Source organism: Nylanderia fulva, unplaced genomic scaffold (genome assembly GCF_048542155.1).
Source record: "Nylanderia fulva isolate GAGA-0341 unplaced genomic scaffold, ASM4854215v1 Scaffold35, whole genome shotgun sequence".
NCBI classification, from domain to species: domain Eukaryota; kingdom Metazoa; phylum Arthropoda; class Insecta; order Hymenoptera; family Formicidae; genus Nylanderia; species Nylanderia fulva.
In genome coordinates, this window is record NW_028190422.1 from 789,089 (window position 1) to 806,068 (window position 16,980).

At 39.6% G+C, this 16,980-nt stretch overlaps 1 protein-coding gene across 2 annotated transcripts in view; it reads left to right on the plus strand.

Moving 5' to 3' along the window:
- The first annotated feature begins 4,262 nt into the window (after positions 1-4,262).
- The window catches only part of LOC114935017 (uncharacterized), a 45,873-nt gene continuing 33,155 nt past the window's right edge, over positions 4,263-16,980 (plus strand). Inside the window, exon 1 of one of the 2 annotated variants that reach the window (XM_029307761.2) lies at positions 4,263-5,402. In XM_029307761.2, coding sequence (XP_029163594.1) covers positions 4,934-5,402 — 469 coding nt within the window. In that variant the 5' untranslated portion in view covers positions 4,263-4,933. The remainder of the gene's footprint in view (positions 5,403-16,980) is intronic. The other variant, XM_029307762.2, reaches the window with a different exon arrangement.

The following is a 16,980-nucleotide window of genomic DNA, read 5'->3' on the forward strand; positions in this document are numbered from 1 at the left end:
TTTGTCCCTGCACGTGTTACATAGTATGCTAATTGCGAATAGAAAATCGCTATTCTTCGCCACAACTTGGCAATAATTAAATCGCATAACTCTGTACTTATTAAACTTAATGAGATTGTTATTGCACATTATTCATAATTTATATATATATATATATCTTCCTTTATATCAATTCTTTTCTAATCATCCTTCTGAGAAAAACGGCGTTTATTATAATCTATTTGACGTTTAAAAATAGACATTTGACGAATTAATCCGAGAATGCGAATAAATATATAGCGGAATTAAGTTTGTACCTTGAATTTTATTCAGAGCTTAATGAAGACTTGATTATCAAAATGCTTAATATTGAAAATTTGCGGAAGCTTTATTTTCTCGGCGCTTATTTTGCCCGCCGAAATTCGAAAGCGATTCCCCTTGCGCCGGATCGATTAATCGAATTAACTGCTCGATCCGAGCCGCAGAAACGTGAATTGAGTCGCAACCTCGCCGAAAGTCGGGCCCGATAACACGATAACTGGTAAACGCGCGTGTGTGGTATCTCCCCACATAGCGCGTCGGTCGTTTCCGGTCGCGGGGATGAAAGCGCGGGATCGATATCGGATCGCGCATAAAATATATCGGGCCGCCGGAATCGCGTCACGCCTCGATTAACTGTTTCGCACGGCTCGCAATTTGTGCGCGCGCGAACGATTACGTTTACCACCCGCGGGATAATAACACAACGTACCGCGCAAATCGCGAGATTTTCAGTCCCCCTTTCCCCTCCCCTTCCTCCCACCCTTTCCGTAGCGGCGGCGGCGACGGCGAGCAACATTGCGCGTTGTTTTCTCTCCCGCGATATGCCGCGCTGTGTAATTACGATAATCCGCTGATGATATAATTTACGAGGCCGCATCGCTACCCGCGCATTTATCATACGAGGTAATTTCCTGCTTTATTATAATAATATCCGGGGTAATATGCCTCCGCCTGCGCGCCGAATACCTTCTTATTTTCGAGCACGCCGCTTCTCTTCGTTAACCGCCTTATTCGTACCGCCTTAGCGCGACGTTAATTATTTCGCGCAGTTTGCCGACTTGCGTTTTCGCGCCGCCGCGCACACACACACGAGGAGAGACTACCAGTTAAATTAATTCCTTTAATTGCGACCGATAATTTAGAAATTCGCGCGCGTTAGAAAAATATGAAACGCGCGCTTCGCGAATCTCTAAGGGTGAAGGGAGAGATATAAAGTACATATCTAACTAAACAATAAGAAAGTGTTCTTAATTACAGTAGTACTTTTTAGTCTCTCTCTCTCTCTATCTTATCCAATTCTTATTAAAGTATCTTATACTATACAGCATCTTATAATATACATATATAAACTCCAATAATCATGGGAGATATTATATTTTACTATCTCTTTTTTCGATATTATACCACGATTTAATTGACAACTGACAACGTTTACAATAGAAATATTTAACTCGCTTCGTGCGAAGGATCCACGATATCTCGAGATTTTTTTACGGGAATCCGAATCACAGTTAAAGTCAAGACTTATCTCCAGTAAAATGCTGCATTCGAAACCACTCGCGAGATATTCGACGAAATAATATCTCGGGGATGAGGGAGGAAAAAGTGCCGGCGATGCAGAGTAAGCGAGCTCCAACCCTCATTCATCTTCGACGCTCGTTCCGGCCGAGGATAACATTATTTCGACCGTAATACTTCTGTCGGAGAATCGCCCAGCGGAAAAAGTAGTTCGATGTTGCAGCTGCTGGCGCACGCGTACTTTCCGGTACCTCGACAAATGGCAATAACGACGATAATAGCGCGCCGAATCGTGAAGAGGCGGGATAAAAGGAGATTTCGAGGGGATACAGACGTAAACGAAGACGTGCAGCTCCATCGCTTGCGATCGATACAGCTTGGAGGATGGGAAAGATCTTGATATTTGAATCGTTTTATTTTGCGTGTCTCTTATATACTTCTCGCTCCTTGAGAAATGGCGATAATTGCCGCTAGAAAAAAAAAACGTAAAACCGCTAGTGAAAAAAAGAATAAAGCAAAATTTACAATAATGAAGAATTGTTATACATTCCAGATTAATACCTGATCGAGTTTTTAAATTTTTGATTTAATTGTATCTTTAATAAAGATATCTTATCGATTTTCATCTTTCCGTATAAAAAAATTTCTAAGATTTAATTAGAGGGAGAGAGAGAGAATCTAATCTTTTTTCGATTTTCATTCAACGTTACAATTAAGCAGAATATTTAAAATACTTTACCTAGATAAAAATTTATAATGGTCTAATCAGCATTGATTAATTGAATTTTTATTGAAACTCTGGATTAAAATAGAGCCAAAAATTAATTGCAAATATTATAAGAGACTTTTATAGAAATGGAATCAGATTTTAAGGACATATAATACTAATATTTTTATTTTACGATAAATAACTGTGTTTTAATTAATAATAATACACTTTATAGATTTCATATCCAATCTATAGTAGAAATTAAATACGAAAATATTGCTGTATAGTGATAAACAAAGAAATTAATATTCTTTAATTTTTTTATTTTATTGAAAGAATTTAATAGCTACAAGAAATATAATTTCTTCTTCGATTCCATAAAAATATGTCAATTCTAATTCTATATGTTTTAATTCTATTCTGATTCTCGATTAAAAACTCATGTTTAGAATAAGTTTAGATTTCTAATTGATATTATATCAGTACGATAAATCTATTTAGAACAAATTTAGGCATCTCTCAATCGAAATCTATGCTGTATATCTGGAAAAATCTTGGGAAATTTCTATACACGGATTGTAAAGAGAAACGGAGATACAAATATAAAATATGTTGGGAAATGTCTTGCATATCGCGAGACTGTACCACGACCTACATCAAAGAAACGCATGCGCATGCACTATCATGAAGAAGAGATGACGTACAGAAAGCTCGATAAAAATCGCCGCTCTAATCGTCGTGAGATCGACAACGTCGGTCGGAACGCGCTTTTTGCGGAAATATTCGCGAGTATCATGAGATGCCGATCTCTCTCGTATCAAACGGGAGAGATTCGGAAGATAGAGAGTACAATGTACAGTGTGAGAGAGCGGGATCAAAAATAATAAGAGCGTGATCGCGGCGAAGTGTAGCATATATCCGCGGTAGTAGACGTTGACGGGATTTCCCAGAGAAAAAAAAGGAGTATGAACGACGATATACTCCCACGCTTCTCTCTCTCTCTCTACTCGACGGCGGACGAACCCAGCCGAAGCGAGTAACCATCACCCACTCGACTACCCACCACCCTGCCAGCCAGCAGCGAGCTAACCACCCACCTGCGTTAGCCGCCACCGTTGCTCTGCCGTGTTTAAAGCTCCGCCAGTAAAACAATAAATTGAGCTCGAGTGAGAGGAGCGAGAAAGAGAGATGGAGGGAGGATGTGAAAGAGAGGGAAGGAGAGACCAGAGTCGCGGCATACTACTATAGCGCAGAGGAAAGCGGTCCCTGTCAGCAATTGCCCCCCTCTTGTAAGAAAAAATGGCAGCTGCCGTGGCTGGATGGCGCGTACGAGACCATAATACCGCGCACCACCCTACTTCGCTATGTACGTGCGGACGTACGAGCGCGCGCGAGCGCGACAGGCGGAGCGGTTCACCACGAAATTGGAGGGGTTAAAGAAGAGAAGGGAGAATGGAGGAGAAGGGACAAGGACGTCGAGAAAGAGAGGGTAGAGATAGACGGCGTGGAAAAAAGCGACGAGGAGGGACCAAACCTGGGTGAGCAGCTACGATGACGATGATGATGATGATGATGACGAAGATGATGATGACGACGACGACGACGACGACGACGACGACGACTAGAACGACGACTAGAACGACGACCACCACCAACTGACCAAGAGAGGGAGAAAGAAAGAGAGAGAAAGAGAGAGACCCAGCCTCCTGCTGATGACGATTTGAACATGTTTGTATGTATCGTCGGCCACCGCGGTTGGCAGTTTCGGTCTGACATGGGCGCGACAGAAAGAGAGGAACCCGAGTCGGAGGTGGGAGAAAGAAGGACAGGGTAATGACGTTTAGGGGAACCTCGAGGTGGGTTCCGCAAACCCGGGTGAGACCCTGCAGGCGGAGTTGGGTGCTGATCCCAGAGGCGGAGCGTTTTGCGGAGAAACCGCCCATCGGCACCCGCGGGGTATCCTTTCATCTCGCTCCCGCTCTCGGTGCTTCCACCATCCCTTGGACTCCGACGTCCGACCGAGCCGTGATGATCGCGTGGCGGCGGGTGGGGACCGAAACGAAGAGGCGACCGGCGGTGGCGCGGGTCAGTCTCTCGGGCAACCCGGTCGGTCTGTCGTTCTCCGCTCTGTCCGCGCCACGTTTCGCTTCGCGCGCTCTGGAGTGATAAACGACACATCAAGCCCGCTTTTCGCGCGCGCGACATAGAGAAAGAGAGAGAGGTGTATACCCTTCTCGCGACGACGTAATATAACGTATACCTCGAGGTCCAGCCACGCATCATTGACGAAGAGAGGTGCCTCTTCTATACCGTCACTCGCCGGCATCGTCATCAATCCCGCGGATCACGCTAAATGTCACGGCTAGCCACTTAGCGATCGTGCTTTCGTTGCAGTGTTGTGCTACGAAAATCCATCCGTCATCGAGCGATCAATCCGCGGCCCTCGAACCCACTCCTCGCACGCGTGCTCGCGCGCATGCCGACGACGAGAAATCGGAGTTACTCTCGCCGGCGGAGGAGATAATGCTGATGCCGTTTTATCGGCACTCGCGTATCGAGGATAGAAGCTCGCAACGTTTGCCACCGGATTGTTGACGTCGCGACGTCAAGCGAATCGGCCTCGAGACTCGCTCCGATTAGTTCGCCGATAGAACCCACGTGGCCCAGGAAGCAGCGCGCGAGGTGATGTTGCTGGAGTCGCGAGGCCTCGCCGGTAGGAAGAGAAACGGACTGACACTGACCTCGTTCGGCGACGGTGGCGGCGGTGGCGGAGGCGGCGGAGGCGGCGGAGGCGGCGGTGGCGGAGGAGCCGGCAGCGAAGAGGACGACGAGGAATCCCGACATCACCTCTATCTGGCTAGGAAGATGCAGGGCGAGGGCACCGCCGCCCCCACGGTACCCACCGGACTATCCGCCGGCGACGACGGCGACGAGAGCTCGAGCCCGTCGCCGAACAGCAGCCTCCTGAACAATCTCAATAATAATTGTAACTCGAACCGGCAATGCGCGACCGACTTCAGCATCGCCGCGATCATGGCGAGGGACTCGCGTCAGCAGCAGATGCAGCAACAGCAGCAGCAGCAACAGCAGCAGTCGCATCATCATAGGCATTCGCAGCAGCAGGCCGTCGGCGGCGGTAAACTGCATCAGCATGGTAAGTCTCTGCGAGATCGATAGGAAGCTCCGATCAAGAGAGCATTTTTGGAAAACCCATTTGGAGTGAGACGGACTTGGAAGTAATTGGTCGATGGCGGGATAATAGAAATGAGCATGCAACGAGATCAGATCATTGGAAAAATACTAAGTTTACGATATGTGATAACAATGGCTCGACCATTTATGTCAAACGAGAGATATGGTATCATCTTGGATTGGAATCTACGAACAGGAAGCAACCTCTTTATGTGGTTCTTGAGTAATTATCAAGAATTTTGTCAGTTGTCAATTCTATGATTAAACTCTTCGTTTTTTTTTATAATACAATTGATACTTTAAAAAGTTTGATTTGTTCTTCTGTCAGATACTGTCTTTATACTTTAGATTGTTGAAGAGTTTCTGCAAATTTTGAAATTATTGCAAACTATGGCGTGGACGACAAATATAAAGCATGTTATGCTATAAGAATTTACTTTCTGAAATTTTCATTAAATCTTTTCATAATTTGATTATGTGATTTGAAACATCCCCATGCAAATTTTTACTTATGTATACTTTACGGATAAAGATTCATTCAGTGATTTTGACACAATCTGCAATGCGTTGCATTGTTACTGTGAATCGTTAAACATTTTCGTTTAAATCAGCATTTAAGCTATGAATCATGTATTGGATATTTGTATCTTTCTCTATTAATTTTCAGCCATTTCGATACTATTTAAGCAACATTTTTTTTTCAAATGCACAATAAAAACTAGGAGCAGAGCTTAATATTACGAGAAATATTTTTATGCAATCAAATATTTATACATGTTGTGATTTCATTTTCTCATATATGGTTTCTTATGTGTGATTCTGAATTAATTAAGCAACGTTTAACACATTTTTATCATATATATATATAATATCTATTAAAACCTATAAACATTTCTTACATGAAAGCGGAACAATAAATTGCTCTAACAGTATTCAAAGTGTTAAATATGATCATGAGTGCACAGATTACATTTCAGTGATATTAACTCTAAACTCGATCGCATTTATTTCTCTGAAGAGATTTCGCATAAATCCACGTCGCACTCTTGGCTCGCGAGAACTCGTTACATACCCGACATAATTGACATTTCATGTCGGTGTATCAACGCACGATTATTTTCGCCTATGTTGTTGCAATTATATTGTAACTTTAATTTTATTACCAGAAAATCTTTTCCAAGAGAGAGACAGAGATGCAGCCATCAATAATGAGATTAAATTTTCTCGTAAAAGTAATCTTTCTCAAAATCAGTCAAAATCTAATTTTATATATTTTACATACTTGTATTATAAAGAGTTATTTTATGAAGAAATTTTTTTTTATATTTATTCATTTATTTAGCTCAGAAATGATGTCATAAACAATTAACAAAAGCTATAATATTTATAAATAATTGAACTCTTTCTCTCTTTTTCCCTCTGTTCCTCTCTGTCTCTTTTTCTTCTTCAAAACACCATTTATTAAAGTGATTATACACCTCGATCGATACACTAATGGTTCTCTTGAGTCCTTGTGAGAAATTTGCCTCGAGCTCGTCGTTCATTAATGGCCAGCAGCTTCATTACACTGTTATGTTTATTGTTATCGCGCCTCTCGCGAACGCATCGTCGCCGTTTCGGTATGATATTGCGCGACTCATAATTCTCTTCGCGCGGAGCACCTCTCTTACCTTGGCGCATTAACTCGAAGAAAAATCGCTCACCCCTTTCGGTACGGTCATTCATAACGTTTAATGCGGCCATTCCCGACGAAAATGAAGCGACTAGTCCATCGCGCGATTTTTGCGACGCACCTCCGGCCTACCTGTTCGCCGTCACGGCTCATTATTTTTATGGTCCCGTTAAAAACTTGCCAATTAATTTTCGATCATTAACGTTTATCATGCGTACTGTTCGTACTCGGATTCTTTCGAAACGACTCGATCCTATCTTATACGTGGATAAATGATAATGACGTTGGAGCGATTGCAAAGTATGTGAAATCAAAAAGTGATACCATTTGTCAAAATGGAGTACTTTAGCGTGCGTTTATCTATATGAGTGTACAAAATATTGCAAAACTTTCTATACATATAGGTATAATCATGGAATGAAAAGAATTAATTTGAATACAGAAGAAATTTGTCCAATTTTTCAACTTTTTTAAAAATTTTAAATAAAGAAAGTACATACATTTTACATTTGCTGTATGCAGTGCTTTTACATGTACTATCGAAATATCAGCACGAGTGAATTTTTTAGAGAGCTTATAGTTCTAGTTCTTAGACTCGCCAGCAAAGATGTCGGAAAACGAACGAGACATGTCTCACTTTTTCCTTCGATGCCGAGAAATAAAATATGGTGACAATCTCCTCGACGAAGCATGAATTGCGCGGAAAGTTTCCCGCTTGACGTCTTCTCGCGTTTAAATATTAATTCAGGACGCAGCGGTGCCGCACGTCGAAACTTTTATGCTGTAATTATCTCCTAGCCGGCGATTTTCAACGTTAACTATATGTATAAAACCTCTATGTCGCTCAATGTTTTTTTATTGTGAAAATTTTAACACGAATCATATTGCAGCGATAACATCTATTTGAAATTTTACAACAATAATTTTATCGGTGATACAATAATTAGGTATATAATTATTATTATATAATATTTCTTTTTTATTGTATATTTTTATTACAATAATATTGGTATGAAATTTTAAGAAATTTTATATATATTTTGAATTATAACACTATATACACTATAAAACAAATGAAAATTTATAATAATTTGCAATGTTAACGAAGACGGTTCATTTTCAAAATGGTTTCGTTACTTTACTTCTACTCAGTACTCTGCCAACATGCACATCAGATATTTGCTTATTAAAAAAGACATTTGCGATTATAAGTAAAGGGTTGAGATGCGACGAAACACCGCTCACCGTCGCGTTTTAATTCGCGCATTTGCGGACATAAAAATGTCGACGAAGAAAATTACAAGCTGGCGCGACGCTCTAATGAGGCCCTCTAATATAGAAATTGTTCCGAACTGTCATTATCGAGATAAATGGCTACAGCTTGGCATTGGGGACGAAAGCGAGTCGTTTTTGTGGGGAAACGGGATAATGATCCGTCAGTTTCGTTTCTTTTAACGACCGAAAAAGGCGTTCGAGGCGAGGATTTGCGCGGCAAAGTCGTTCCATAATCTGTCGCGCGCAGTTGGATAGCTATATCTCATAAATGGAAGATAAATCGGCCTAAATGATTACTAAGGGGTTATTGGATACGGTACAGAAATTATTGTACGTGGGAATTATTAACATTAAAAGCAACAATTTAATACGAATTATCATTTAAATGACACAAGTCAATATTACCAATAATTTTCTTAATAATTGCTACATTTTCTATTATCTTTAAACATTTGTTAGAAGCATTTCACAATCTGATTGCACTTTTAAACAAATATATTGTGTTGTTCTTTCTCAAAAAATAAAACAATTGAGTATATATATATATATATAATTTTAACAAGAAATTGAAATTTAATCTTTTAAAATTATTCCAGTACAAAATATATTTATAGTAAATTATCTTAAAAATCAACACCTAAAATCAATTGACTTTTAATCACATTAAACACGCCATAGTAGTAGTATTTTTTAAATCATTCCTTTCGAAAAGCGTACACGGAAATATTTGATTATGCGATCGATAATGAGGTTTGTATTGTAGCGAGTTCGGCGTCAATGTATTCACAATTTGGATAACGACCGTAAATTATTTCGGCATTAATGAATTATTTAACGCGCAACGGCGTGAACGGTAAACAAAGCGACCATCTAAATTGCTGAAATCCATTCTCGCGAAATAATCAGCCGGGAATATTTTATGCAAAAGAAGAACTGTGTGGCTGCGACATTTCGTCGCTTTAGTCATTCATTTGCGAAACATGCGTGACAATAGTATTCGGAATGCTATTGTGATTTAATTGTAAATGAATTACATTAGGCGTTTACAAGGATAAACGAATACAAATGAATATATTTATTAATACGAATAGGGTAATTAATTTAACATATTTAATAGATAAATAAATTTTTTCTTCAAAGAGCCAAAAAATCATTGTTGCATTAAGAGATTTATTTTGTATTATTTTTTTAACTATAAATAAAAATGTTTATATTTCTTTCAAATAAACAGGCTTCTCCGTTTTTGTGAACTTGCTTTTCAGCACGTGTTAGGTATTATATCTTGTCGATATAATCGATTCAGATATGTGGGCGAAGTAGTATATATTTTTATCCCGCTAATTTGTATTCATGCGCGTGTATACGTTAGCGAATAGGTGAAGGATAATCTTGTTGGTTCGCTATGATTCTTTATATCGAAATAGACTTCATCGGGTATCGATTAAAAAAAACTTTGACAAAATTTATACTATCATGCGAGATAAGAAACACTGCATTATTCAAGAACACGTGTCACGCTTAATTGAAAATGTTACTCACATGTCAAGCGTGAATTTTGTTTAGAATCACAAATTTCATTTAATCGACCAGTCGAGATTCGAGCGGGCCTATTTAGGTGAAACGATATGGCGGGTGGAACAGCGAGATTTAAACTGCTCTATCCTCGAGACGCGCATAAATTGTTGCCACCACGCTAATGAATTATTTAACGCTCGTCGCGCGTCGATGAAATTCGGGTTGTGACTAGGAATACACAAATTTAATTTTATTGCTGTTTAATTTTTCAAGATTGATCCACTCTATACATTGCGAGCCTGCGAAGTAAAGTCATGAAGACGAAAATACACACTTATGTTGCACATGTATAAAAATATATAAAATTTATATATGTAATTAATCAAAATATACATGGGAACAATATACATTACCAAGTTATTAAAAGATATAATTATGGAGATAAGTAAATGTTTCCTGAAACGAGCGCACTTGACTTTATAGTATAAACAGATGTGAGAGCTGCATTTGCAATTCTTTACAGTTTAGTCTTAAATACACACATATAATTATGACTTTTTATTTTACATTTTTTATACAATTATATAATATAGTAAAACTTTTAAAATAATTTTCCTAATAAATTAACCGGAACTAGATTATTTCTATTAATAATTTTCCCCATAAATTAATGGGAACGAGATTGATTTTATTATAGTCTTGTTCCGTGTAATATCGGCTACTGGAAAATGACACTTCGATGATGGCTAATAAAATAGACATAGTTGTGAGAGGTGAGAAGAAAAATCCGTTGTTCCCCGCGCGTCGGATCGGCCAGGTGAGGTGTCCCATCGGAATTCTGGAAACGACCGTGGCCACTCTTCGGGCCCAGCCAGACGTCCGAATGAGACTCGATGGTGTTCGGTTTCATCATCGCGTATCTTGGACGCCCGCGGCGAATAATCGCCCACGAAGATCCTACGCGGCGCAAAATTTACGGTCGGACTCGCTGCAATTCACCCACGGAAACGGGCCGCCATTCCCAAATAAACTTCGGCAAACGGCGGCATGAATCGGGCTCTCCTGCGACATACACGTGCAAATACACGCGCGCACACATGTGCATCGAGCATTAGAGTGTGCGAAATAAATCCGCGATCCCGCGAACTTGCTCGTGTTGTAAAACTTCATCCTGACGAAGTTCTTGTACTGAAATCGATTCTCATCGCTCAAATCTAACGGAGAATTAGCTTTCAACGAGCAGAGAGAAAGGAAGGAATTTTATACTCTTCTCATATAATTGAGAGAAAAGATAAAAGTCCTAAATGCATAGAAATGAGTCTTATCGCGGAAAGTAAGTGCGCGTAAATTAAAATTTATCGGTCGACAATATAAGATACTTTACATGAATTATCGCGAAAAAAGATACGATGATAGAAGATAAGATTATTAATTTTTTTTTAATAATTTAATTTCCTTTTTCTGCGACAAGATTTTTATTTTTCTCTTTTAATTCTAAGAAAATGACTTTATATGAAATTTTTGTGTCACATCGAAAAGATAGATAGTATGAATCGTATTACTGCGGGATAGATTACTACTGCATCATTTAAGAGCACGGGACGATTGTTAGCATTGAATTCCTCAGGATGGATGTTCGAAAACAATATAACGACTTAGATCGGACGTTTTTTCATTGGTGGATATGCTTATGCGTCACGGCTGTGTCCTTATGTAAATCCGTCCGCGATGGCCCTCGTGCTGCTTGATGCCGTTGTTTGCCGACGTTTGTTTTCTTGCACCTTCGCTCGCTCTCGCGGGCGAGAAATTTAAATGAGATGTTAAAACGAGGAAAGTACCGTGCGTCGTCGAACGACGGAATCGACGGCCGTTAGCCGAGATTTATTTTTACTATCGGCCGTCGAACATTTGCGTTAAATCCGATGTGTTACGTACCGAAGGAAAACCGGTATTCACCGGGCATAATTCCGGGATTAAGCTTGGCGCGCTATCGGCCCCGTGTTTAACATTTAACATTGTTATCTCGCTGTTTGAGTTTTGCCTGAGCCGGACCGACGAGAACGAAAGAGACACGCCGTCGAATTCGGGCCTGGGTCAGATTTTTCTCGTTGTTATTGAGAGAACGTGTGGTATATTCAAAAGCGAATTTATAGTTGCGCACGTCCCGGAGGCAGTAATGCAAAAGCAGTTGCAAGTAGGAAGCTGTAAGAAGCAGCAAACGTCTATAAATATTTCATGTATGTTTGCAAACAGAATTGTGATCAGAATAGACATTCTATCGTATTATTTAGCGATAAATATGATTTATTTCTTTCTGTATATTCACAAAAAATATTTTATATAGGATGTTAAATATGATACCAAATTTGTCGAGAATCCCAATTTTTTATTCTGATATCGCAACGCAACAAGCTGTATTTTATTTATTACATTTTCAAATTTTTTTCTTCAAACTTCTCGTTCAGATAACACAAATTTCGCGAACACACCGTGAAGAATTTTAATAAACTTGACATTCCCCGTTTGCCGAGTTTCTTCGAATCGATTTCGACGATTGCGAACGACGCTCGCGGGACACCGGAGGGTTTGCATTTGAGTAATCGCAGACCCTTAAGCCCCCCTGGTCCTTTAATTTTTTTCCACGCGCAGGTGCAGGGCCTCGCGAATTTCTCGATTGAAACTCGGCGGGTTCGCGGACCATGCGAACAAAGCGGATACTGGGAGCGCGTTAAATTCCCTGACCGGGTCCTCCTCCTCCCGAGATGCGCGGGAATAAACGGTAGCTCGTTTTCACGAGCCGAAGCACGGCTCGTGAAAATAAAAGAGTCACGGGGACACGTATAGGGTTTCATCGGAGTGTCAACCGTAATAAATAGCCAATGACTTAGTTAAGCGGGAAGCTACTCGGCCGAGCGCGAAGTTACGACCGGTTGAGTTGAGTAGGGAACAGGTGGTGGGACGAGTGAAGAATCTTTGCAAAGCGAAATGTTAGAGAAGACAGAAACGAAGATATATACGTATTTTATAAAGTCGACAAAAATAATGAATATGTAAATAAATTTCGTTACATTGCATAAACGCGTCAATAAATTATTACGAATTTAAAAATATGAAAATGATAAGTTCTATATTTCTGCAAAATTGTTTAATGTAATAAAAAGAATGAGAACAAATTTATTAATTAAACGATCACATTCATTAAAATTCTATTATTAATTTTTTTATATTTTATTTTAGAACATTAGAAAAATCAAAGATATAATGTGCATTCACACACACGTATACATATAAATTTATTTATACTCTCTTTATTTGAATCATTAGTAAACACTCTTTTTATACGGGTCGAGACAAAATGTTGACTGCAACCAAGAGTGCAGACAGCACTTATCTAATTTATGTACCTTATTCTTGTCGTCCCACTTACAACTTTGTGGTTCACCCACCTGGTCCATACCGGATACTTAAACGATCATTGACACGGACGAGCATCGGATACGATGAGTTTGGAGACGCTCCTCTCGTCTGAAGCGGATTGACGATTCCACTCCGAGGTGGTCTCGGCGATTCGCTTCTTCTCGCGACGAGATATATCGCCGGGTTTGAATCAACGCGTTTCGTTGACAAGCGCGAACATTGACGATATAAAACCCGAGTTTATGTTTCTTTATTACGAATCGTCAAGGCGTGTTCAATCTTGATACGAAGATTGCACGAATTACATTTCGAACTCAATATGAAATGTGAACGGAGTTACATTTCTCGAAATGTCATGAAAACATTGTGAAACGATCTATGATTGATGCAAGACTGCAGTGATCTTGAGATTTTTATATTAATGCTTATTCCAGAATTACAAATCGAGATTTCGCAAATGTAGAATATGATGTACTTTAGTTCAACTTTGAGAGATATATTATATAGAAATACATTTGTGTTATATATAAAATAAAATTTATATATCTGTATAGACGGATATTATCATTAGATAAAATTTGACGGTTGACATTACGTTACAATGACGTTTGCGTGGAGACGAACGATCAACAATGTCGTTTTCGAAAGGCAAACGTAGGATAGGAATGGACTTATTAAAGAGGCGTGCATCGGGATTACATTCACATTCCTCCGTTCCGATAGTTTTGCAAATGGCCGGTAATGACAAGGCAATCGCTCGATTTTCCAGGTTATGGAAACCGTTCGTGGAAAGCATCGGCGAGGATGACGATATGCTTCGTTCAGTCTCAATTACACGCTGTGTTCTCACTCGGGTAAAACTGATTGGTTTGTACGCTCCGAAATCATAGACCTGCCTCTTTCCGTTTGTCTTGCAAAACTTTACTGATGATTAGACTATCGATCACGTACTCCAGTTCCTGGATAACCGGAAAATTGTAAATTACGATTCATAATTAGAGATTGTCGAAGAATAATGGAAATTCAACTTGTAAACGCATATATATCATTTTACCGATATATCGAACATAGTATAATAATAATAATTTACTTGAAAAAAAAGAAATTATCTAGCGCGACTTTGTAACTTCTAAACATTGATTCGTAAAATATAGCTGTCAAAAAAATTGTATTTAATTGTTCGCACATTCGACTATATTCTGGCGTATACGAGTGCGTTGCTTAAATGACTTGATGATTACGGCGGACAATTCGCGGAGAGGACCGGTTCAATATCATAATAATGAGGCGAGCTCGGGGATGGGAAAACGAAGGAATCATCGAAGTCATCGTCACTTCGTTACCTCTGTCGAGAACGCGACGCAACGTACAAATGACAGTGCTTGAAATACGAGGTGCGAACGACATTTGTTGACGCTTTCCTGCCACGCTGACGCTCGTTCCGGTGATATCAAGGAGATACGGACGCGAGACAGACATAGGCGAATTCGCTCAGTTTGTCAATCGCGTTTCTTTTGCATTTCGGCGATTTGCTTAAAGCGTTATATATCTTTTACAGTCCATATTTGCGTACGAAGAATCAGAATTATTTATTTTAGTGCTATAGAAGATAAAACGTAGACCTAAAAAGGGTCTGAGTGAAGAAGCTCTCGATATATATGCCATTTAAAAATTGTTTTCCAGATTTTTCGAGTATAAAAATGTTCGAAAACTGATTTTACAATTTCCTCTAAAGAAAGATTGTTTTTAACATGTTAATATTAGCATAAATTACTCTTGATGACTAATATAATGTCAATAACTAATCTTGATTTTACTAATAGACGATATTAAGCACTTATTGCCTTCATTTCTCTACATCACAGTTTATTTTGATACGTTGTATGCTCTAATTCACATTTGCAGTAAAATACAAACTTCCTTCTTTTTATTGATCCCAAAATAAATTGTCCTTTTAAATGTGTCATGAACCATATCGTTAATAAAAATAATTCCCATTAAACATCATATGTTTCGTGAAAGAGATTTATCTCTCTTTTTATATATATATATATTTTTTATTACACATTGATTTATTAAGGATAGGATCTAAGCTTAAAGTAATAAGTATATAATTTATTTAGTTAATTTTATGAAAAAAATAATTATTTTAAAGACGCTTATTTTTCTTTAATATTTCTCGCAAGAATACATAATAATTTTATTTAATTTCAAACTTACGCACTCTTTTCATCCTCCGTTTCAATTATTCAACGAGACTTTATTCTTGTTGCAAAACAAGATATCTTGCGTACGTCGACGCGAAGTGAGATGTCGAATAGCGTAATCAATTTTTTGCGTATGCCGGACGCGACGCAAAAGGACGTTCGTCTTGGACGAACGAGGAAGAAACGCACCGCGTCACGCTCAGATTAATTTACGTTTCGCGAACAAACAAGGTGCCGGTTTTAATTACCTGTCGACAGATTGATTGATCGATCCCGGAGACGTTCTCCTATCGCGCGCGATCAGATACGGCGCGTCAATACTCAATTTACCTGGTTGCACGGCAAACGCACACGGCTTCCGCGACTGTATCTTCGTGTCTTCTCCGCCGTGCGATCGCGCGTTACGCATCCGCCCAGTGTATATCGCTAATTTACTTTTCATTAATGACGGATCGATGAGTCGGCGCAATTCCGGCGACGCTTAACGGACCATTTTTAATACACTGTTCGCTATCTTAATTAGATATTTAGACCTCGGAAAGAGGAAAGAGAGAGACGACTTGTGTTATTAGCGAGCACGAAATTTGTTATCGGCGACGCTTAAATGAAAAACACGCGACTTGAGGAAACGGCCGCAATGTCACGCGGATTAATGAAATATCGTCGAACGCGCGTTTATACCTGTCAACCGTGAAGTATTTTCGATTTTCGGTGACCGATTGTAATTCATTCGCGCGCGCTCGTAAACTTGTCATCTCGAGCGGACATCGACTTCCGTTGGAACGAATTTATGATATCACTCTCGTTTCTGCTGTTAAATCATATTTATTATATAGTCTTGAAAGAGGTATATTTTTTCAAATAATTTAACAAATTTTTTTGAAGAAAAATATTCTTTGTCTGAAAATAAGATTTTATCTTAGATTTGTTATATAATATGTCTTGTTTCAGTTTTCTAGAAATTAAAGATAAAATTTTGATACTTGTCTGAAATTTTAGAACCGTTTACAATTTAAAATACTGCCACGCACAGAGTCCTAAATCAGTAATTAACAATTTAGCCCGAGTGTGTTCCATGTATCAAACTCAAAGTGAAGACATCAATTTGACCGTAATGTCTAGCGGTTCCAACGAGTTCGTTCGCGTCGACTTGCGATCGTCCGGTTCAAACGGACTTTTGTGCTAATTTCCCCTCGTAGATCGTCGTCCGCGCTCGCCCTGGATCCATTTCAATATGTCCCGCGAGCGCTTTGATCCGCTTCGGTCGTGCGCGCATTGCACTCGCAATCGTAATTCACTCACGGCGTGTCGTAAAGCCGCGAGAGACTCGTCCGACAAGCAGACCCCGGCGGCTCGTCATCCGTTTCGTCAGTCGTTTAACACGGTCGTAGATCGTGTCGAATAAAAATACATTTCACGGACCACACATCGTGCGAGTTTCGGAGTCGCCTTCC